Consider the following 22,745-nt stretch of genomic DNA (forward strand, 5'->3'; position numbering starts at 1 on the left):
AGGAATGACTCCAGGCAGCGACGTGCGCCACATGTGGGCAGCGCCCTTCAGGCGTTCAGCCACAAGCTATGATGAGTATCGGCGCCCTCCCTCAAACAGCCGACTCCTCTCGTGACCCAGCGAAAGGGGCGTGTGTGGTGGTTACACAATTGGTGTTTGGTCAGCTGAAGTGTGTTCAGACGTGCACCCAAGCTTTTGGCGCTAGCCCGAATGCGGTATAGCCCAACACATGCTTCTCGCCCTTTCAAAGTCCCGTTTCTCCAGGTCTTGACGAGCCTCAACTCCATGCTGAGCACAGTAGGTTGCTCTGTTCGTACACACGTCCGCATCAACAGCAAGTCCTTGATCGCTTGCATCCCCGCCTCCTTCCCGCAGCCGGCAGGCGGCCCTATAGCCAACCGCCTATCAGCCCATCTCACTGCATGCACGCTGCCCGCTTCTTCTCGCCCTGTTCTTGGCGCCTTCCAGCCCCTCCTATGACCAGGCTAAGATGCAATTGCCCCTCCAAAGCCCACTGGCGCCCCCCTAACAAATTCCCCGGATAGTTTCTAGTCGAGAAAGGGGAAACGGCGTCATTTTGAGGCTGCAAAGGCACCTAGCTAGTCACGATCTTTCCGTGATCCTCAGGCACCTACCCAGTATAAGCAAGCAGGATCAGCATTCCCGTCTTACCATCCTCGTTTAGCATGCATCGTCCAGCAGCATCGGATCCCCAATAAGCCTTAGCGCCTCATCAATATGCGGTGTACCTAAGCAGTACGTAAGCCGGGCATACATATGTTTGGTAGAACCACCAGACAGCGAGCGCAATCTTCTATCATTCACCAACGTCAACATGTCGTCTTCTTTCCTCTGGGGAATGGGCGCTATAACAGCGGGCTTCTTCAACGCCTTCTCGTTCGGCGAAGGCTCGATCCAGTCAGTCCTAGGCCCATCGTTATCGGCGGCCGCAGAAGTGTATCTGCCAGGTAGTGCAGGGTTCACGAATGCGAGCGCGAGATGGAGCGCGGCTGCTATGCCGGACTTTGAGGCGATTGTGAAGGTGCATTCGGAAGAAGACGTGCAGCAGACGGTATTCCGCCTTCGCGGTATAACAGCCCACGACTGATCATAGTTAGATCAAGTACGCAAATAAACACGACTACCCCTTCCTCGCCATCTCAGGCGGGCACGGCCAATCCTCAGCATTGAAGAACTTGCAAAACGGCATCGGCATCTGGATGCGCGGCATGGGCAAGATCGAAATCGTCGACAACGGAACAGCCGCGCTGCTCGGAGGCGGCGTGCAGAACGGCGAGCTCATTTCAACACTTTGGTCCCACGGAAAGCAAACAGTAACCACCGGCTGCGACTGCGTCGGTTTCATCGCGCCCATCCTTGGAGGCGGACATGGCTGGAACCAGGGCCGGTATGGATTGCCAGCCGATCAGCTTCTTTCTGCGCGGATGGTGCTTGCGAACGGGACTGCGATTACCGTGTCTGATACCGAGCATCCTGATCTCTTCTGGGCGATCCGAGGCGCGGGCCACAATTTCGGCGTAGTCACAGAAATCAAAGTGAAAGTCTACGATCGAGAGCCGGAGCTGGACCAATGGGCAGCCAGCGGCTTCGTCTACCCCGAAGACAAACTAGAAGCAGTCTTCGAGATCGCAAACGAATGGCTACAAAGGCCCAACCAACCTATGGAGCTCGAACACTACGGCGTCTTCGCATTCAATCCCGACGTCGATCCAGACAAAGTAAGCAACTCTACCACTCAAATGTCCTCCGCATCGCTAAAACAAACAGCCCATCGTCATGTTCTGGGTATACTACAACGGCGCCTCCATCCCCTCAGCTTTCACCGACCCGCTCTACGCACTCGATCCCATCGCCGTCGACAGCAGCGTGACCGACCTCGCGGGCGTGAACACGCACCTCATGGCCACCGTGGACGGGGCCTCCTGCGCCAAAGGCTTCTCGCGCGTCTTCTACCCCGTGAACCTCATAACGTGGTCGCTCACCAACCTGCGCACTGTGCTCGACATCTTCGCCGCCATGCCCTCCGCCTACCGCAACTCGGTCGTTATGCTTGAAGGGTACCCTGTGAATCGCGTGGTCGAGATCCCGAGCGATAGCACCGCGTACCCTGATCGAGAAGGGCGGCTGCTAGTTTCGCCGCTGCTGACGTATGCTGCGAATGCGACGTTGGATGCGGAGGCTTTCGAGATTGGAGAGAAGATGAGGGATGCGTTATTGGAGGGGACGGGCTTGAAACTGAATGCGTATGTGAATTATGCGAGGGGGGATGAGAGTTTGGAGGCGGTGTATGGGTATGAGGAGTGGCGATTGGAGAGGTTGGGGAAGCTAAAGAAGGCGTACGATCCAGAGGGGAAGTTCAATTTCTTTGAGCCTATCTCATAACGCATCCCGCGCCCGCGCCTGCTCCGGAATCCACAGGAAGCGAAACCAACATCGATCCAAGAGTGCCTCCTGGGATTACGTAGAGCATACTTTCCCCGTTTCTTCCTCAGCCTGTTTCCATGTCTTTCCGGCTATCCTCTTCTCGTTCAAATTTCCCAAGACGACGTAAAGATGAATGCTGTGTGAGGGGAGCAGGAGCAATTCGACGTAGCGGCGTCACGAAGCCCTATCAAAACGTCGAGAAAAGACGAAAGCGGCCAAAGCAACTAGAACTAATGTTAGCGCGAGTGTCCCAAAGTCAATGTTTCTAAACTGATATACTGACCGACAATGGCCAACAGCACACACCGTCGCCCAAAGCCGTGCGGCCTTATATAGCCTTTTCCCGCGACTGTCGACATTGGTATTCTCGATGGAACGGTTTTGTCATGGAGCGCGGAAGCTGGTGTGATGGTTGGGTCTGTCTTGAATGCTGCCTTTTCCGAGGGTGTCGACTGCTCGTCCGTGATGATCTGCTGCCTGGCATCGGGTTGCTCGGTTTTCTCGCCGGGACTGTCGCTTTCCTCCATCTCATCGATGAGGAGCAGGAGGTCTTCTTTGTTGTCGAGAGCCCACAAACCAATCAAGTCACGCAGCCCAATGGGCTGACGTCCAAGGCCTAACAGCGATGTGGTTGTTGGGTATTGCTCACCGGTACTTAGGGACACATCGGCCAGTTTCAGTCCATCTTGTGTTATCCAAAGTCTCATTTTGCCTTGCCCACTATCTCCTAGCACACTGGTAATCTTATAACGTACAGCCCAAGAAAGGTGTTTGCCACGGCCGGCTTTCTTCAGGAAAATCTCGAAGACCCGCCCGAACGTCTGCGAACAACAACACGACATGCTGTCTGACCATTGCATACGTTCTAGGATGAGTTCTTGCAATAGGAGGCGCGAGTATGTCGGAACGCCGTCTACTGTCAGGAGCTTGAAACAGTCGATAGTCGCGTCCCGCTGCACTGTGAAACAGGCCTGGTACAAGCTCTTCGTTAAGCATACCAGCAAGAGGGATTTCCTGAATTCAGTCTTCACTAAGTCCGGGTCTTGTCGAATTTTCCAATTGACGTAGTTTGCCGCGCCGAGCCTTGCGTAAATGTAAGAGGGTAATGAGAGGCGAAACCGATATGCTTCCCCCGGTCTCCGCTGTTGACGGACGCTCGGCGTCATGAAGACTTCTATTCCATACTCTACAAGAGTCATGCCTTGATAAGTGAATCGAGCGTCGAGATCCAGAGGTGGTCCCAGGTTCTTTCGCTTCAACTCCTCCTCCAGGATTGTTAAGTACGAATAAGGCACCATGTCCATCCCTGCATAGCAGCGGATGGCAAGGGCAGCGAAAAGGGTCTTTCCCCAGTACTCTGGATTTAGAAAAACCGAATCTGTCGACCGTATCTCGGCAAGGAGAAGTTGGGCGATGCCATCTTCGAGCTTGAACCCTTCTAGGTGGAGAGCCATTTCCGTTTGAATCTTCGAACGCTGTAGGAATTCCGGTATGGTTCTATGTGTAAACATGACGCATTTGACATCAAGCCGCCTTGTATCCATCTTAGCGTCTCGGATCTCCACCAAGCCTTTGCAGCTTCCCTGCACGAGCTTCCGGGCTCTTGCTAGCTGGACTTCTCGATAGTGGCGCTTATCCTGTGTTTCCCCCATTATCTCGAGATGGCGACTTGTTGTTTCGACTGCAAAACCAGGGTTCCTTGCATACTCATCCACGAACATGCAGGAGAGGAGAGGCAATTGTGCTTGCCGCTCGTTCAACTTGGACACCATAGCAAAGATGCGATACGCTCTCTCCCTCGCTGATCGACGGATTGAACCAAGTAAGTGCTCGAATAACGCTTCCAGCTCGTTTGGAAGCGAGTGAAGCTCTTTCTCAAATGCTTGTAGATCTTGACTCTCTTCGAGACACTCACGGAGCGCCTTTACAACTAGAACTGTCCAAAGAAAGATTCCTTCAGATCGGCTAGCAATCTCGTGTACTAGCCGACCTCTGACCTCCAAATCTTGCACATCTTGAAGCTTGTCTTGTACATATCTTGCCATGTCCCTTTCAGTTAGGTCCTGTAATCGAAGCCGCTTTTCGGGGGGGAATGAGTTCTCGAAGACGTTGTCTTCTCGGCTCGAGACGCATATTTTCACGGCACCTCGAGAAGCCGAGATCCAAAACTTGATGGAGTCGAGCATTTCTTTGCAGTCTTGCTGGGGAGGTCCTTCGTATTCGTCCAAGGCGTCAAGAAAAAAGCAGAACCGATGCGAGTTATGAAGATCTCGGTATTGTATCACTGTTTGAAGCGCCGCCTGGATTTCATCGTCCGCAAAATCCCCACTCGTTATGAGTGAATTGTTCAGAGTCAGCTGTGATATTACCTGTTGCCATTGCCGAGGAAATACGACCCGGACAAGTCCAGGAATCGCCTGAAGCAGGTCGTGAAGTAGCGACCTCCGTAATCCTTTGAGGGATTTCTGCAAAGATGAACCAGGTCTCCAGAAGAAAAAGCTCGCGAGTACCAGTTTTCGATTTCCTGAGCAGAGTGAGTAAAACTGTAGACGGGTGTCAGCGCAGCGGAACAGGATACGTACCAGCCCACTTCCGCAGATCCGCTTTCGTACGCGGATGATCGCGTAAAAATTTCATCAGCGTCGACTTCCCTGAACCCAGCTTCCCGGCAATATGAAAGATACCATCTCCGTCAGCCAACCAATCAGTGAACAACTTGCGAGCGTCTGAAAGGCGTTGAGAGTCGTTATCCATGCCTTCTTCAAGAATCCAGCGAAAAGTTTGATAGTGGGTCTCGTCCACCATCTGGAACCTCTGCCGCATATTGGTGTAAGCAAGTCCGTGCACTATGAAGCGGTGTGCGATTCCTTCTCTTGCTGCTTGCGGAAGTTCGAGGAGGCTCTGAAGCTGTTGCTGGGCCCTAGCGCTAAGAGAAGAGACTGTAATGCCTCGATGTATGTCGTCAACATGGCTCTGGATTGCTTCCAGGACTCGCTGTTGGGATCCGCCATCCGATGCAATTGTTATCAATCGTTGCTTGAGATCCTCACTAGCCATACATTAGAGATTTCCCAAGCGTCCTAAATCATCACCGACCTTGAAATATAGCTGAGCTGCAGTGAAAGTTGAGAACGGCAGTGGGCGAGCTTTTCCTCAAGTGCCGCTTTTTCTCTCTCATACATCACGTTCTTCATTGAGGACAAAACCGCCTGTCGTTTAGACTTGGGATCGGTCGGGATAATCTTCTTGAGTAACGTGGTGATTTGCTCGGATAGCCTGCAGCACTCCGAAGCAAGGAACTGCAAGGCTCTTTCGTCTTCGGTCTTCGGCTGTACGGCTGGATCTGCCAGCTTGCTAGAGAGGCCTTCCATTTCGCGAACGATATCTTCCGTTCTTTTGTTGTCCTGCGTCACTCCAGACGAGGACTGGTGGATTTCCTTGGCAATACCGAGGACTTTGCTGCCGAGTTCCACGAACTGTACGATATTCGCAACGAGGCCGACCGCTGTGATAGGATCCATGATGGGAGTGTCGTGAAGTGCATCAGGCTGCTATCGTTTTGTCCATGGAGATGAATTGACGTAGAAAGCGCCGGGAGCGAGGAATTCAGAGGATGTCTCGAAGGACGTGACGAAGGAAGCATCGTGACCAATTCCCCTCTCTGTCCGACCCTTCCTCAGGCGCACGAGCTGCCGTGGTATATTAGCGTACAACCACCCCCCCTTCCATAGCAGCTACTCACTGGCTGAGCCTGATCACTATACCCGCTGTGTTCGCTTGATGTAGAAGCTGCCACTCAAGCTAGCGCCCACAGTCGCGCAGAACGGTTCTTTAATATTAGCATGACGCGTCGACATAATACAATGGGTAACTTGTGGGCGCCAAAGCTGTAGCACTGCTGGCTGATCTGTAGGCGATGGTGTGATAGGGAGAGAGGCGAGAGAGGGCCAAGAGAGAGTCCATCGGTCAGTCATGTGGATGATGCAATTGACGAAGGAGGAAGGCGCGGCCGCGCCTTCGCCAATTAGAGGCAATGGATTGATGCAATGAAATGAATCACCGCTTCTATGCAAAACAGATTTACAGCTCAATATCCGGAGCTAACGTAGGTGACACAGGCACCTTCTGTCTCTTCACACTCCGCTCCTCTTCTGCGCTCTCGTCGGCATCTGGTCCCCGTCTTGCATTTTCTCCAATGGCACCTCCTGGATGATTCCTCCTGAAGATGTGCCCGGTGTTATGAGAGTGTATAGCCTCCGCCGCTGTGAGTGCCAACATATCGCCAACCGCGATTGCTACAGTCGTAGATGTCGTCGGCGCGCACACGCCGAACGACAGTTCCTCCGATTCATGTATAGGCGCCGGTAGCAGAATGCCGTCTGATCTTTCGCGCAGCAGTGGGCAACCGGAAGGGTGCTTGTGGGCTGTGATAGCAATAACCGAGGTCGAAGATGGGATGTGCTCGAGGACGGCCATGAGCTCGGCGGTCTTGCCGGAGAAGGATATGAACATGACTGCGTCATTCTGGGCAGCCGTGTGTCAGTGAATGTGGGGCAGTCGAAGGGGCAAGAATGTACGTACAGGCCTTATATCACCCAAATCGCCATGTAGCGCCTCTGATGCATGCAGAAACGAAGACGCTATGCCTAGACTCTTCATGGTGGCCACCGTCTTCTTCCCTACCAGTCCGCTCTTGCCCACGCCGCAGATGAGGAGCTTGCCACCCGCTTCATTGACCCTTGTCATACACTCCACTGCCCGAAGCAGTCCATCCCGCGCAATCGGGTCTGACTGGTATAGAATGGTGACTTGTGAAAGCGCGGTTGCGGCGGTGGAGAGGACGTGTACAGCGCGTGAATGGAGGCATGAGCCCTCAGGGTCGTCGACGGACAAGGGCGGTGTGAGTGCCTCGGATCCGACGCGTTTTCTCTTCATTGCGGGCGACGCTCGCCCGGGATTGATAGCGGCTTCCATCTCCAGGGATTGTAGCATCTTGAGGCCGGCGGAGGACTACAGAAAAGCAATTTAATAAGAGTGCCCGGAATACGAGGCGCTGCGATGCCGGGGTAGGGTGTTTGCGGTCGGAAAGTGTCGGCGCGTCACCGCGGTGCAGCAGGGCGAAATTTGAGATGACAGCAGTGACAGGACGAACGAGGGCGGATAGGGGAGCGTATTAACAATGCGGCTGACTTCATGGTGGTGGTTAATGTAGGTAATGTAGGCTTCTAGTCTGCGGTGACGGCCGGATAGGACCCGTCGGCGAAATGATCCCTTGAGATAAAGAATGGCGAATTCACGCCAAGAGCCCCGCACTAGCCCGAATGGGCCGCCAGTGCCATCATGCATCTACCATTCCGCCCACGTTTTCCTCCTAGGCACCACCCTTCGCCGAGACAGCGCGGCGCCTGCGATCTGACCGCCGTGTCTATGACCCGGGAATCCATGCTTTCCGCGCGCCCATAGCGGCCAGTGTTTCCTCCGTCCCCATCACCTTCATGCCGAGCTCGCGTCTGTACAGCTGCTGCGCCTGCTCAGAGCCTGTTAGGAGAATCATGAACCGCAGCTCCGGTATTTCCTGGACGATTTCCCTGCAGCAGTGGATCATCCACCGTCCCAATCCGAGACTCCGGTACTCGTCCGCCAGATAGACGTCCGTAAGGTAGGCGAGGGTTACGTAGTCGGTTATCATGCGCGCCATGCCGACGGGAGTTCGTTCATCGCCGTTTATTAGTTTGTACAAGCCCAGAGTGCATGAGTTGTCGAGGAGCGTCTTCATGTTGGCGGCCGAGATGGGCTTGGCCCAGTACATGGCTGGATTGTCGAAGGCTTGCTGAACAAACTCATGAGGGAGATCGCGCGCTGTCGATATGAGAAAGGTTTGCCCATTAATGGACTGTTTCCACTCTTTCGTGGCCATACTGAAGGAATCTGAGGAACGGTGTTGTTGAACGCGAAAGTGGTCCACATATACTTCCTCCGGGGCGGAGGTGAGTCATAAGGGGATCGTAGTCAACATGAAGGGCGCGATGATTACAAACCCTACCCATAGATTGGCTGCGAACGCTAATAGACCCTTGACGCAGTACTCGCCCACTCTCATTCCGTCTTGGTTCCGACGATCGGAAGGGTCCAGCACGGACCACTTCCCGAGGCTAAGGAAGGCAATGCCGATCTGCCGGTCCGATCCAACATCAGCTCGGCCCGGCCCAAGGCCTTGGGCTGTAAGTGTCCTGGATCCGTTCTTCGGTAATGCTTTTTGACGGCTCTTCTGACATCCATCTCGCTCCGCCGGATGATGGCGCACGGCTGAGACGCTCCGCCTCCACGCCCCCATTCATCCTCTCGCGCACGATGTATCCACAGCCACAAGACCAAGCGAGGATGTTTACCCCGCGATGGTCGCTGGTCTTCTCTAAGGGAGATTCTACTATCTCGTAGACTGTGGCCTTAGCCTCTCCTAGATCCAATCCGGTCAAAGTGAGTCCGAGAAACCTGTCTTCCGGCGCCAGGCTGAAGGCCACTAATCTCCCGTGGATAGGACGGTTTTCAGTGGTTGCCATATCTCGAGCACTACATCTGTTATCCTCGTAGTAGCGAATTACCATTGGCTGGGATCGATGACGAAGCATCGCAGGCCGCAAGGCAGAGTATCGGGCACTCTCCACCAAAGGCCGGATCGAGCTTAGTGGGCTGTCTAAAGATATACGAGCTACAAGCCACATTCCCTACAGAGCAACTTTGATGTGTGGCTGCATGTCACTTTTGAAGAGGCATGTCAGCTTCTCAGCCTTTTCTGAATGTTGTCGAGAAGGCTATATATGGGAGATGAAGCCTTCCCAGTGTGCTTCAAATGCGACAATCCCTACCCTTTCGGCTTTCTTCACGTCCCTTACAAGACAGCTGAGCCTTTTCAAGTACTCTGCCGTACCTATTCTTCATCTAGAAACCCGCCTGTTCTTCTCGGTGTTTTCTTCCAAGGGTAAGCAGCCTCTCCGGTTTGGTTACCCATATTCTTTCCACAGACATTCTGACGTTTATTAGTCCACCTGCTCCCTCTCCGGCATCTCCTACGAACGTTATCACAGTCTCCTCTCCGTTCCAAGTTTGTGGCCTCACCAACCTACATATCGGTGTCATTTTCTTCACAGCTGCCGAATCTTCTTTACGCGCAACTATAACGATCGCCGATATCCGCCACCAGCACAAAAGCCAATATCCCCAAGCTGCGCTGACCACGTGGCATGGTTTTCTTGGGTCTAACACCATCAAGCCTGGCACTCGTACCATGGCTGGGCGTGGTGCTTTCGGTTGTCGCGTCGAATGCAAACATTGCTTCCGCTAGAGCACTCCCGAACGCAAACGTCCTTGAAAATATCCACGACGCGATCCTCCCGACGCCTAATACAACCGAGGGGCCATTAGGCGAGATACAATGTTACGCCCTTCCGTACGGTGCCATCGGCATCATCTCCCATCTCCTAACATACTGGACGATTGCCTGGGTCGCTGTAGGAAGGAGCCCGCTTTGGCCCGTCCACCGAATCGAGTCGTACGGGATCGACATGTTCCTTGCGGCCATTACCTTGTGCACATGCATTCCGATTGCCTCTCTGACAATCCATCGATGCCGCCTCAGTTGGCACTTCGTCCTTATCGCCGTGTGGAAGCTCGTTACATCTGTATCGCTGGCTTGCCTCACAATACACCGATGCATCATCACCCGTCAAGAAATCAAGAGGAAGAAGGCTGGCAAAGCTCACACCCCTATCCCGATGCAAGATTCTGGTGAAGCCGCTCACGACCCTTCCATGCCCAGCCACCGGCCCGCGACCACTTCAAAGGACCTCGGTCCGCTCTGGTGGCTTCTCCTCTACCTCGCAGGGACCATAACCGGCATGGTCGGCCTCTGCTCGCTAATCTACATCTCGTTCCGGCACGACACTGCCGTGCGGAACCTCACGTACGCCTTCGCGGCCCCGATGATCATCATCCCCATCCTTGTTGCCATATACTGGTATGTGAAGCATTTGCAGCTGCCCGGCGGCGGGTTCGACGTGTGGATGTCCGCGAATACGCATGTGATTGGAGGTGCGGCAATTGCCTTCACGGCCGTGTTTGGGTTCTTCTCCGCGCTCTATAGCGACTTGGTGTTAGGAGCTATTGCAGGTAATATGCTTGGGTTGCCCAGTGGAGACTTTGCGGTGCTCTATTGGGCGTGGTTCATTGCGAAGCGGTTCACTTTGCTGTCGTTGTAGTTGCATCGCGGTTGGTTAGCGGCTTGTTTTGTATGCATTTTATATGGTGTTCTAGAATTATATCGTATTTTCTCTTTGTTTTTCCTCTTCAGTATAGACATAATAGATATTGTCTGCATTGGGTTGTGGCTTTGATATTGAAGAAGCAGGGTTAGTTCGTTGGTAGCACGGAGATAAGAACCCCGAAATCCGAACCGCACCGTTCTCTTTCTAACTCGTTCACGACTTTCGGCCTTAGATCCAAAGCTGTGCCCGGCTATCCAGGCCATACTCACTCTGAGTCGTTTGCATTTGCATGCTTCCAATAACGATGGACCTTGACAGCACGATAATTTTCGGAGAAGTTGACCATGATTGTCCGCTCCTCATACTCCCTTCGCCTTCGCCGATAACAGTTCCACAGCCGTAAAGCCCTAACTTTCCGGTGTTGCACTGGCAGTTCATCCACGAGTAGGCCTGAGGACCTCAATTTCTGTCATTTGCTGAAGCTCGTAAGCACCGAGAAACAAATCGAGCAGCTGGACGCTGAGTTTCCTTCTCTGGTGTCTTAGATTAAGACAGAGATGGAAACCACCATCGCTCTCTTTGCCAACCCGCCACCTTTGATCCTACTGCTTAGCACGTGAATAAATAGAAGCAAAGGCTGCCCCCAAGCGGTGTTTTCAGCTTGGGTTAGAGCAGGCAGCCAACAGACGAAGACAGAATGGCTTACTGAGACAGTGCTTAAGCATTTCGACGCGTAAGCTACACCAAGATGCCCTGAACTCTGCAGCTGATGCTAACCGCGTCTCCCCTAAGAACTAGGGACTCTCATATACGAAGCCCTGCTCGGCGTGCTGCGTTACTCAATTAACAACCACTTGCTCTCCAGCTTATCAACGATAGTAAATAACAAGCTAGCCTTGTTTCTGTAGATAGATAAATAGTGTTTCGGTGAAAGCATATGAAGAAGCGGACCTCATGCATATGTCGACTAAAATATTGTACAGCCGGCACTCTCTACGGAGATTATCCCTTGGAATGGGCGACACTGTGCATTGCCTCAGCTCTGTCTTCCAGTAACGGCAGTTCTTTCCACTCCCGACGTGGTTTTACCCATCCTAACTTTTCCTGTCCGTTGCCAGTTCACTATCTTAACGCTCGCTCCTAGTCCCCAGGACAAGACTGCTCATGGCCTTTTTGCCTATGGATACGGTCAGACAAGGAAAATCATCAAAGGTCTCTCTCCGCTTACCCGGACTTCACGGATCTTCTTCAGCCACCCATCTTTTGAGCACTCCACGATCGTAAGATCAACGCGGCGCTGATCATTGTAGCCCCACCAGACCTCGAGGTTCCGCCCCGCGTCGTTACACTCTCGCAACCCGCGAATGAGTGGCTCCAATCCTTCGATGAGCCTTTCGCTTTTCTGGTCACTCCACGCATAGTCCCTATCCCAGTACAAACTGTTCGACCGTATCCAGATGATGACCCGGCAACTCGGTTTGAACCGGCGCAGAAGCACTAGTCTGCCTCGCAGCAGTTCGCAATCCCTCTCGTCTACTGCGATCTGCACATGGTTGACCAATTCCGCAGGTTTCAGACCCTGACCCCAAGCGTCATAGCGAGTGAACTGTTCGAATTCGTGATGGCGAATCCCGAACCTCATTTTCCGATACCATTGCTCAGCGATCTCTTTAGCCACGGGTTGAGAAACGAAGTCCGGATTCGCAATGAAGCGGAGTTGCACCGTCTCTGACCGGAACGGGATATCCTTTGCGTTGTAGTTCAGAGTCCACATAAGCGATTTCATAAGGGCGGGACCGGCTTCGCCCACGAGTAGGTCGTAGACTTCGTCTCTCAGCTCACGAGGAAGCTTCGTGGGAAACGGCTCACAAATCGCGCGGCACGACAGCTTGCCGTAAGTCTCTACAGCCTGTTCGACTTTGGCTTTGAGAGCAGTACCCGGGTCGTCTAGATTCCATAGGACCATCCTGCACTCATACACCTGGTTCTTGAGAGCGGAAAGCTGCTACAGCTGGTAAGGCGAGGCGGGGTTGTGGAGATCGCCGATTTCCTTTTCCAACGACCGGAGTGAGTCCTCTGTTTTCTCTTGCTCATGTTCATGTTGGCGGTACTCTTCATCGAACTTCTTCTCGGCCCTTAGCATGCTGGAAGTAGACGTGAGTTGCCGCGGTATCAATTCGAAGTAGGCCGAAGTGACTTACGCAATGGCCCGGAAGCGCCAGATCTCTATGTCTGCTGCAGAAGGCTCATTCATAGCGACAACAGTCGGGCAATAGCTTTAGCTACACCGCACTCTACCTCGCCGACGGACTTCGAGGAATGCGTGGAAGGGACTGTTTGCCACAAGTCAAGAAGTCGTTCTGTGAGGTGCTGCTTCAGGAGAAACCGACCCGCACGTATGGTCTACAAGCCAGATAGTGCCGTTGCCAGAGGAGCAGAGGAGGGTGCTTTCGATCGTCGCCGAGGGTCGGAAGGGTGATGTTTGCTGTCCCACACAGGGTGGACGTAGCGTCTTGGCGGGATCCCAAAGCTTACCCCTCTTTCAGAGCTGGGAACATCTTACATATTATGAGGGATCCGAAAGCTAGAGCGCAAGGCCTCTAGTGGATTTTCTAGGGGAATGGATGTCTAAAAAAAGCTCTTTCATACAGAGGGTGGATGCACCATCACGTGGCGTCTCATTCACTCTTGGCAAGGGGTAAATACAGAGGCTGCAAACTAGATGGCCCGGAGCACGCAACAAAAGTCTTCAGTCAGCATTGTGCAAAGCTGCGAGTAGATATTTCCTGAAGATGCTCTGATAGGCTGTACTACTGAAAGTAAGAGATCGTTATTCATCCAGAGACATGCATTTTCCGTCCCCCACGCCCCGACTCGATCTCCGACGGTGCAACTGTTGAACGTTGCATTTCCGTATTCGAACTGGGGAATTGCATGGTCGGGCACCCATGTGAGTGCGAGAGAGAGCAGTGCCAGATTTCTATTGCGTGGCGAGATACGTTAGTAATGCCGCGAGAATTATTCCATAACGAAATGAGCGTTAGGACCTCGTGAGGGCTAGCGCGAGTTCGCTCTAAATGACTTTTAGTCAAGATATGGTGTAGCTAGTCTCTTGCTGTTAGAGTGAGGATCGCGGGTGCAACTTTCACAGTGAAGGCGGCTGAAGAACGCGTGGGCTTCCGAAGTGAAAGCAGCAGCGCCGGCACCAGTATAAAAAGTTTCGTCCCCTGCACTCCACAGTCAATTCGCGTCTCCTCACGAACCTAATCCGCAACCTGGTTCGACGAGCGGCCAGCGAACTCAGCCCTTCAACAATACCCTCCTGCTGAGAGATGCAATACCAAGAAGGAAACGCTCCAGCCCTCCTCACACACGACTTGCCTCCTCGCCCGTCGGCCTGCCTCGCCCCACTTCCAACCAACACCATGACGCACTTCGCCGACCTCGACCCGCGCTCGCAAGCCCGCGTCCTCCGCACGTGCGCCCAAATCGCCGCGACCTGGGGCATCCTCTCGCCTTCATCACCCTTCCCGATAGAGTACCACCCGGACCCGGACACCTGCGAATGGGGCCTCGAGCTGCTCGATGCAATCGCTAATCTCGCCATCACCGAAGCTGACCGGAGCGTCGCCGTAGGCAACGTCATCAAGAGCATCAAGTGGAGGAACTGGGACGAGGAGAAGGGCGGGCCAGAGGGTTTCATGGAGGGCGATTACGTCATTAGGGTCGAGGATGTGGAGTGGGCGATTGAGGAGTCTAGCAGGAAGCAGTTGGCGAGTTCCTATCGGCCGCGAGAGGATAAGAAGAGGAACAGAAGGCGTCGCCGAGGGTAGGACATAACTGCACCCATGGAGAGGATTCTGGGACCGTGGAGGTAACTGGGCCTGCGGCTGACTCCGCCATTTCAAGTGTGGGGTTGGAAGGCTTCGGTTTTCCTCGCGAGGGCAGGGGACATCTTTTCGACTCGGGTCTCCTAGCATCTGGAGTCAGCTAGTCAGCTACCATCAGGTTAGCTAATGCAGCTGGTTCATTCTAAGTAACCATATGGTGCTATGCGCAACGGTCAACGGAGATGACTGCGGGTGAAGTTTTGATGCGATTGGTGCTGCATATCGAACCAATGCTGCTGGGACATGGCTTGCATGGAGTGAGATTTCATGCGCGAAAGGAGGATGATAGCAGATAACCGGATGCATCTAAACAATAAGGTTTTATACTGAGCGATTCCGTCCAGTGTTTACCTTCGCCACATCAACTTACCAGGGTGGACCTGCTAGCCATATGGCGTAGAAAAGGGCGACGTCAGGTGCATTCGACAGCGGTAATGGTTTCTAAAAGAAGTTTACATCTCTCAAAAGTCTTAGATAGCCTGTTAGGAGTCGTTGGCGGCCCTGATGCTGTTTATCAAGAAAGGCGAATTGTAAGGGTGAAAGGTGTGTCCCAACAACGGCATCCCCTGCTTTAAGTGTTCTCTCTCCAATCCGCGAACTCACCGCTCGCAATCACGAATCGTAACCGAAGCAAGCGAACACGGAGCTCCGGGTGGGTGATGCGACGTCATCTTCGTCGTTAGAGTTTCGGCACTAGCGCCTCGCTTAACTTTCCTAAAGAGTATAGGCTCCTGATCTCGATCAACGGCTCCTCCAGCGGTGAATGAACCACTCAGCCACAACATGGATCAGACGAATATAGTGATCACTCCGAACATCACATCACAACCCCACCACTGCTTTCCTACGTGAAGTACCCCAGCGCGATGCCGATGATCCCGCGTGTGCTTCCTGTGCCAGCCTCTCTAGCGCGATGGAAACAACCTTGGGATAACTTGAGGGATTCCACTGCGGCACGAGAAAGAGAAGGGAAGGCATGGCTTGCAGTCCTATCTGCTCGATGGACGCAACATCAAGTCTCAGATGCAGATGCAGCTAGTCAAAGGACGACCCCAGAACCGTCTCAAACGCGTTACCTCCCTGCCATCTCAACTTCTTTTCGCTCCGACAAGATCATGGATCCCGTCTGTGTTTCCTCAGTTATCATTAACCGAAAGGGCCAAAACGCTCCAAGGAATCAATGAAAAGATCGATATCGGCGATGGACTGTTGCCCTTGTCACGCGTGCGCCCCCGGTCCGGCTTTCTCTTTCGACGACTAGTAATGATGGAAGTGGTACCATTGGCCTGCTGATTTAGGCCCTGAAGTCTTTCGTGATCCCCGGCTTCATACTACTGATTCTTCTGGAATCAAACACACCAGTCCCTCCAACAAGACTGTCACTTGTATTTACCGTTCACGCTTCGTCAAATTGAGGGGATATAACGGTTCGTCTCTTGTCTCTCCTGCCTTGGTTTGCACCTATGCGGGTGACTATTCGTATGATGAAAGCTTAGGAAGAAAGCATTCACCCGTGATACGTAAGGCATTCTGGCCTGAAATTCACTGGTCACGCTCAGCACCAATAATTTTATGTTAAACTTTCTCTGGGCTTCCTCTACAGCTGTCGCAGCCATCGCCCCAACCACACCCTCAAACAGAACCCAACAAGAGACGACCAGCCCCGGACAACACACAGCTAGATATGTCTCGTACATTCTCTAGCGCGAAGCCGGTGCCCATACGCCAGGTCGATGTCCCTGCTCTTGCAAGACGTGGCCTTGTACGAGATCCAGCCGAATCCCTACCCAGCAAACGTGCCCGAGACGAAGACACGCTCGGTTCTGACCGGCCATTCAAACGACCAAAGTCGTCGTCATCGTACACGGAAGATCGCGGGCATATCCTCTCCACTTATAGTCGCAAGCGAGATGACATCCGCAAGCAAGTCGCCATCCAGCAAGGTTTGACCCGCGATTATTTCCGCCGCCGCGAGCAGAATTTTTGGACCAGAATAGAGCGTCGATGCCTACCCGTGGAAGTGGTGAAATGGAACATCCAAGAACTTTGGGAGGAAGAGTACGAGCGAATGAAGGAGGATGAGGAGTTGAGGGCCATGGTGCAGCAGATGATGGAGCGGGTTGGGGAGGAGCAGGCTGAAGCAATGAGACGGCTAGATGTGGAGTATGGAATGGATCAAGCACCTCGCCGATGCGATCCAGGATATGAAATGCTCATGAATGAGGGTCATGACGGTCATAAGCATTTAGCTCTGCAGTACAAAGACCAGCCATCGCCTCCTGGACAAAACCGTGAGCGTTCAGAATACGGTCAGGAGCAGAACTCCCAGCCAGGTCCCCGCCATGGCAATCGCCCAGGCTACGACAATCCTTTAGAAAGTCAGTCTCAACTAGGCCTCGATGATGAACACTCATCCGAAGACCGAAGGGCCAATTATTCCAGAGACTCTCTCGACTACTTCCCAGAAGAGAATCTCTCTTCCCATACCACGTCCGCGTCGCACTCCCGGTGCAATTGTGTCGGATGCACCAGCGCCGCTCCCAACCGCCCACCACCCGCTAATCCTACCTCCAACACCACACCCCAACCCAGCAACGCCCTATCCCGGAAAACGGCCACAGGCATGCACAGCCTCAGCGGCGATGGCGCGCCTCTTCCGCACCAACAGATCACCGGAAATGCACAAACCGCCTCAGAGGCCTTGGACTCTCGCGACCGGTGGACCAACTTCCCTACTCAACGAGTCATCGGTAACTGCCAGAACTACTACTATGATTACAGAGAGAGTGTATCGCGGGAACAGACATTCAACTTCACGACGAAGAACTTCTTCAATGGCGGTTGTGGGTCTTTTGATATACAGGTCAACGGCAGCGGGAACAACGGGGCCACTATTAAGATGAAGGATGCTGCTCGTGGGATGAAAACCCTACGCTGAGTCGGCTAGAAGGGAGGGCGATGGTGAGGTGCCTAGATACGGGATGTCGAGAATATAAGGCTGCTGGGTTCGTGGGGTGAAGAGGGCACTGTTTGCCATACGCAAAGTTCACCGTCCGTGCGAGCCGATTATCACCCTCGTCATTGCGATTATCCGATTTCTCGCCATCCCGCATGGTTGCCGTGCACATTCCACTCAGCTTGCTTCTGCACGTATATCTCATCTCTATCTCTCGGGGTAGGCGGTCAGTCGAGCTTCGGCAAAGAAAGATATGTGCCGCCGTCGAAGGCCTGTTCAGCTAGATTCTAGGTGTCAGCTAAGTCCTGTACCCATTTCAACAGACCTAGGGTTAACATATTCATTATCCATCCACTCCTTACCATCCTCTACTAGGAGAGTTTCTTTTCCTGCGCTCAATATAAGATCCCAATTTCCAGTTGACAACTACCCATCCGCAGAGGTTCTACTCAGTTCCAAGAGAGCCTTTAAAATTCTTTTCAAGAGTGCGAGAAAAGAAATTAGTGCAATCAAACAAGTTCCCAAGGAAAGTTCTACGATGTTGTGCGTAACGATGCACTGTTGCGACATCCCTCTTATGCTTAGAGCACAGCTTCACAACCCCTACTTTTTCTTACTCTTCGCTCCATATAGCTGACGTACTTTGAAAGGGTGTTGCAGAACATACAAGACAGTTATCGACGTTTCGTTCTGTCGTATTTGCTGTCATTTTCTCAGTTTCGCACACGTTCGTAAAAGCTACCTGGTTGTAGCCATTCGGCCAGCACACGCACGTCTCTCTCCTAGCGTTCCTGTGCCAATTGTGACTCAGCGAAGAGACTGCTCTATCAGATCCTGCAAGTCGCCGTCCTTCTGTGCAGTAAGACGCCACGTGCCTTGACCGAGTGGTGAGAAAGATGAGTAAGGGCTTGGAAAGAGAGACAAGAGGCAAGGCTGAATTCCAACGGATAGCGTAATGAGCAAATGCGGCGTGACCGCAGTGAATTCGGGTTTTTGACCGGTTAACCGGGCGCCAAGCGTCGGGAAGGTTACATGAAGGTAGCAGGGGGCTCGTATGGTGATGGGTTGAAGCCTTCTGGAGGTGTGGCTACCTTTCCGGTACTCGCTTCGAATCCTCGCGATACCATCATCCGAGCTGACGTCGGTGACGCGCGAATTTCTTTTTTCCTCCGCGCATTTATTGGCCAGAACGATACATTACCGGTCTGTTGCGGGGCGGTTTGGGAAAATTAAAAGCAATGGCGGAAGACGAAGTGGGATTCAAACAAAACCTAATCTGGGATTTCGGGCATGAGCCCTGTCAATAATGCGGGAGAGAAGCAACCTACAAATAGCAGCGTAGCCACGAGAGGGGAGCAGCTAGCAGGGTTAGTAGAGAATATGTAGCGGGAGCTATAGCACGGCGATATAGTTTACCGTCGTGACTGCTGACTCATGCTCGTATGACATAGCCCTGGTGTAACTCCCGTGGAGATCAAGCTCTATCCAGGGCGACGGAGGATGACTGCATGAAGACTCTGCATGACCGCTGGCCAAGGGAATTTCATATAGTATCGAACCCGGTGGGACGATAGTGATGGGACACGAACGCGTAGCTGATTGGTTGCGTGAACACGTAGCTGATTGGTTGCGTGTGTCGAACGCGTAGCTGATTGGTTGCGTCCGTCGAACGCGTAGCTGATTGGTTGCGTGCCGAACGCGTAGCTGATTGGTTGCGTCCGTCAAACGCGTAGCTGATTGGTTGCGTGCCGAACGCGTAGCTGATTGGTTGCGTCCGTCGAACGCGTAGCTGATTGGTTGCGCGCGCCGAACGACACAGCCTTCCGTCTGCGCACCCACCGTCGAGTCCATCGGCTGAACGTCTGTGAGCAGCAGGCGTCCTCGCAATTGCTTGATATAAAATGTCTCTCTCATTTACCTCCATTCGATCTCAGATCCTGCATCATATTATCTCTCACACTCTCAAGACCAATTCTGACTAGTACGGTACCATGCCTGTCCTGCCTCCAACCAACGGTAGCCTAGCCCTTCAATGGCCTGCCGCGGCTGCTGAAGAGGAGGAGCCACAGCTCCAACTTTTCAACATTATCACCGTCTGTCTTGCTGCTGCTTCCTTGGTTGTAGCATGCTTCCACCTCGCATATCAGAGAAAGGGAGCAAAGGGAGAAGTAGAACGTCAACGGGGTGAGTGTTGGTCCATGTTGTACTTTACGCAATAAGAGTAGGCCTAATAGTTCCGTAGATGAAGGGCACCCACGCAATCCCAGCGCTGCCGCGGAAGGTGTCGACGAAGGGCTCGAAGCAGGTGTTCTGCACAGTGTGGGGACGGAATCGGCGAGAACTGCTTCCATGCAGCCGGGGGATTTGAGTGGAGGGTTTGAGCTGGGAGAAATCAGGACCGGCTTCAGCAACTCGGACAGCACCATGGATACTCTCGTCGATCCTGAAGATTCTTAGGCTGAAAGGGAAGCTATGAGAACCGCAGACGTGAACTGGACCGGTATACCAATCAGCGGCGGTGAAGCGAAGATAGAGGATTACGTCTTTGCCTTCGGTCTCCTTTGAACGCTTCTGGGTGGCACCTTGCAGACAACGCAATGGCGAGCATCATGTATGTTAGCCATCTTTGATGCTCTTTGTTGGTGTACGTGTAGAGAGCCTTGTCGTTGAGAGGGCGACATAAGCGAGACAGTTGCGAAGGTTTCGAGCTCTTTTATTTTGCCTCCGTGGCCGCACAGGCTGATAACAGCCTTTTCCACGTACGGCCCAAGAGTGTAACCCGTACCCATAAGCCTCCAGATCCTCTGCCTGCGGCAAAAGAGATCCAGTGGGAGGAGCAGAGCTTGAACCTCGTAATGTGAACTCCAGTGTTCGATATTGCTCTCAAACGTCAAGCCATGGGTCTTTATCTTGCATCTCCTTGTCGAGAAGGCCGTCTAGAGCGGGCTCGCAGCGATCCCAGCCGAGCTTAGTGACACTTCTGATAGACTTCGAGGAGGGCAGCAGACCGATTGCGTTTTCTCTTGTGCCGGCCAAAATAGGGCTCAGAGCAGTATGTAACATTGAGGATGGTCCGAGTGATACGTGTACCGGCTGCGTTATGAACAAGCGTTCACTCTTCGCGATGTCCAAGGGCACAGTAGACAAGGCTGAAAGGTGCACGTGACTTTTCGGATAGAGAAAGCCCGACGGGCGCCCCAACGGCGGGGTAAGTGGCGTCACTCGGAGTCAGCCTTGTTGGAAGGATATGAGCTCGATCGCATCAAAAAATGCTATTCCGTGACGTGCGTGCATCCGCTGCTTAGTCCTTCCTAGGTTTTCGAATCAGTGGACTGGCAAATTTGCCTACAACCATCGAGCTGTGGGAACGTTGTCCAGGCGCCCATTCTCCGGATCTTCCGCAAGATTGGGGCACATAGGTACATGCAAGCCACACACTTACCAGGCCATTTGGGTGTGAAATTTGGGTGTGGAATTTGGGCGTGAACTCTCCCAATCAGTTTAGTCCACGGTACACCGAAAAAACTAACGCGGCCGAGGTCGCCATCTAATTTGTCGTCGAACGGCAGTCCCGGGTTTGGGTGTGCCATCCAGGCCACGCCTTCCGCCCCGAGTGGCCCGTCGCCTCGTCGCCCTTACGTTTGTGGGCGGACAATAGATCCCGACTACGCCATCTGCACGTCTCCTGCCTATGACCACATACCTCCCACCCTCATCCCATCTGTCGCCTGCATATCGCTTCTCCACACTCTGATACACAAACTCTCCCCCAATCACACCCTTGACGACAATGGCCGTCTGAATATAAAGTGCTCTGCCTTCTGCATCGGCACCAGTTCAATCTTCTTTGCATCTCTCCCTCTTCACAACAATATTCTCCAGCCATAGCCTTGCTAGCGATGCCTGTCCTCCCAAAAACAAATACGACTTACACCGCCTCACGGCAAACCAATCCCATGCCTGAGGCAGACGAGCCAAGACTTCAAGCTGTGCTCTTCAATATTCTTACTGTCGTGCTTGCTGCCGCATCGTTAGTTGTAGCATGTTGTCATTATATGCATCAGAGGAAAGGTAGTCGACGAAAGGAACTCGAGCGTGGTATGTGTAACAGGAAGTCATATTGGGTGTAATGAGTCTGATCATGTATACAGCTATGCACCGTGCTTCGGAGTTGCAGACAGACAACTGCCAGGAGAGGACTCGCGTCGAGACTGTATCCTCAAACGATACCGATACCCTGGTGCTCAGGGAGGAAGAGGCGGAGGAAGTCGAGCTGGAAGATGTCAGGACGGGTCGCCGCGATGCGTTCGGTAAAGAGGGCGGTGGCATTGACCATGAGAAAGAGTCGCAGGGCGGGAGGCAGACTTGAAGAACGTTGGTAGAGTAACTGGTGGGATACTGCAACCAACAGGAGAGGACGGTGCCGGCGGCATCCGTGTCTCCGGGTTGCGAGGGCGTGGTAGGGCGAATTTGGAATGTGTGAGATGGATGTTCGAGAGCACTGGGACATATTGTCTAACTGTGAATGAAGCATGCCTCGAGAGTATCCTTAGATGAGTCAGCGTTCACTGCCACACAAAATTACCACCCATGTGCAAGACCTCCCGTAGCCTATATGCGCAGTCTACATGACCACAGACAGTCTTATCGAGGTTTCTCGGGGCGTCCATTGTATTGTTAATCGACTGGGTGTGGATCCCAGCTCGATGTCTTCGAGCAGTCATGGTAGAGCAAAGACATTTCGGGTTCAAATCCACGTGATCTTCCCCTAGCGAGAATCGGCTTTTCAGCCTTGTAAATCTTATCGATCGGGTCAGCGACGGCCGTCAAGCGGACGTCAAGTAGACAGACCGCTCGATGCCAAACGCAATCAGTGAGAGATAGAGACCTTACAATGCGATCTTCTGTGATGTTTTGATGTTGTGAGCGATCTCTGATTCACCGGCTAAGGAAAGTCTCCCTCACAGTGCGGCAGCAGAGATATCTAGGCACAACATCCCAGCAAGGACAAAGAAAAGCTGCCTGACGCAAGCGATTGCACCTCCAGGGGGACGGTCTAACCCGTCCGGCGTGCATCGGCGAGGTAACATCATGTTGCCGTATATGGTTACTACTTCACGTGACCTGGTCATGTATATATATAACCATATTTCTCGTATTCTCAATCAATCAACTCATGTCTCAATACTCTGC

At 53.0% G+C, this 22,745-nt stretch overlaps 11 protein-coding genes across 11 annotated transcripts; 7 read left to right on the forward strand and 4 right to left on the reverse strand.

The window, feature by feature from the left end:
* The first annotated feature begins 740 nt into the window (after nt 1-740).
* BU26DRAFT_604424 (FAD-binding domain-containing protein) lies at nt 741-2,691 on the forward strand. Its single transcript, XM_033835528.1, has 3 exons — nt 741-1,072; nt 1,119-1,739; nt 1,789-2,691. The coding sequence occupies exons 1-3, from the start codon at nt 836-838 to the stop codon at nt 2,401-2,403; spliced, it is 1,473 nt and encodes a 490-aa protein (XP_033685208.1). The 5' UTR covers nt 741-835; the 3' UTR covers nt 2,404-2,691.
* Nucleotides 2,692-3,358: 667 nt separating this feature from the next.
* BU26DRAFT_455728 (uncharacterized protein) lies at nt 3,359-5,433 on the reverse strand (the record flags this gene model as incomplete). The annotated part of the gene is made up of 3 exons (XM_033824890.1): nt 5,028-5,433; nt 4,815-4,969; nt 3,359-4,745 (listed from the first exon to the last, which is right to left on the reverse strand). Coding segments are annotated over exons 1-3 (1,782 nt in total), but the record flags the coding sequence as incomplete, so codon positions are not given.
* A 1,092-nt stretch (nt 5,434-6,525) lies between these two features.
* BU26DRAFT_424953 (SIS domain-containing protein) lies at nt 6,526-7,419 on the reverse strand (the record flags this gene model as incomplete). The annotated part of the gene is made up of 2 exons (XM_033823599.1): nt 6,526-6,969; nt 7,027-7,419. The coding sequence occupies 2 exons, from the start codon at nt 7,417-7,419 to the stop codon at nt 6,526-6,528; spliced, it is 837 nt and encodes a 278-aa protein (XP_033685210.1).
* Nucleotides 7,420-7,653: 234 nt separating this feature from the next.
* On the reverse strand, nt 7,654-8,406 carry BU26DRAFT_297169 (acetyltransferase). The gene has a single exon (XM_033821726.1). The coding sequence runs from the start codon at nt 8,360-8,362 to the stop codon at nt 7,871-7,873; it is 492 nt and encodes a 163-aa protein (XP_033685211.1). The 5' UTR covers nt 8,363-8,406; the 3' UTR covers nt 7,654-7,870.
* Nucleotides 8,407-9,194: 788 nt separating this feature from the next.
* BU26DRAFT_455735 (uncharacterized protein) lies at nt 9,195-10,785 on the forward strand. Its single transcript, XM_033824891.1, has 2 exons — nt 9,195-9,424; nt 9,487-10,785. Exon 2 carries the CDS (start codon nt 9,687-9,689, stop codon nt 10,698-10,700), a length of 1,014 nt encoding a protein of 337 aa, XP_033685212.1. The 5' UTR covers nt 9,195-9,424; nt 9,487-9,686; the 3' UTR covers nt 10,701-10,785.
* Nucleotides 10,786-11,868: 1,083 nt separating this feature from the next.
* On the reverse strand, nt 11,869-12,672 carry BU26DRAFT_564086 (uncharacterized protein; the record flags this gene model as incomplete). The annotated part of the gene is made up of 2 exons (XM_033833248.1): nt 11,869-11,883; nt 11,935-12,672. 2 exons carry the CDS (start codon nt 12,670-12,672, stop codon nt 11,869-11,871), a joined length of 753 nt encoding a protein of 250 aa, XP_033685213.1.
* A 1,308-nt stretch (nt 12,673-13,980) lies between these two features.
* On the forward strand, nt 13,981-14,539 carry BU26DRAFT_594037 (uncharacterized protein; the record flags this gene model as incomplete). The annotated part of the gene is made up of 1 exon (XM_033834893.1): nt 13,981-14,539. Exon 1 carries the CDS (start codon nt 14,039-14,041, stop codon nt 14,537-14,539), a length of 501 nt encoding a protein of 166 aa, XP_033685214.1. The 5' UTR covers nt 13,981-14,038.
* An 850-nt stretch (nt 14,540-15,389) lies between these two features.
* On the forward strand, nt 15,390-15,913 carry BU26DRAFT_297198 (uncharacterized protein). Its single transcript, XM_033821727.1, has one exon. It carries the CDS (start codon nt 15,463-15,465, stop codon nt 15,778-15,780), a length of 318 nt encoding a protein of 105 aa, XP_033685215.1. The 5' UTR covers nt 15,390-15,462; the 3' UTR covers nt 15,781-15,913.
* Nucleotides 15,914-16,280: 367 nt separating this feature from the next.
* BU26DRAFT_564089 (uncharacterized protein) lies at nt 16,281-17,534 on the forward strand (the record flags this gene model as incomplete). Its single annotated transcript, XM_033833249.1, has 1 exon — nt 16,281-17,534. The coding sequence occupies one exon, from the start codon at nt 16,281-16,283 to the stop codon at nt 17,532-17,534; it is 1,254 nt and encodes a 417-aa protein (XP_033685216.1).
* Nucleotides 17,535-19,397: 1,863 nt separating this feature from the next.
* Nucleotides 19,398-20,240, forward strand: BU26DRAFT_518634 (uncharacterized protein). Its single transcript, XM_033828862.1, has 2 exons — nt 19,398-19,736; nt 19,795-20,240. The coding sequence occupies exons 1-2, from the start codon at nt 19,544-19,546 to the stop codon at nt 20,007-20,009; spliced, it is 408 nt and encodes a 135-aa protein (XP_033685217.1). The 5' UTR covers nt 19,398-19,543; the 3' UTR covers nt 20,010-20,240.
* Nucleotides 20,241-21,451: 1,211 nt separating this feature from the next.
* On the forward strand, nt 21,452-21,921 carry BU26DRAFT_564091 (uncharacterized protein; the record flags this gene model as incomplete). Its single annotated transcript, XM_033833250.1, has 2 exons — nt 21,452-21,650; nt 21,704-21,921. 2 exons carry the CDS (start codon nt 21,452-21,454, stop codon nt 21,919-21,921), a joined length of 417 nt encoding a protein of 138 aa, XP_033685218.1.
* Between the last annotated feature and the right edge of the window lie 824 nt (nt 21,922-22,745).

Source organism: Trematosphaeria pertusa (assembly GCF_010094035.1).
Source record: "Trematosphaeria pertusa strain CBS 122368 unplaced genomic scaffold BU26scaffold_6, whole genome shotgun sequence".
Lineage (NCBI taxonomy): Eukaryota > Fungi > Ascomycota > Dothideomycetes > Pleosporales > Trematosphaeriaceae > Trematosphaeria > Trematosphaeria pertusa.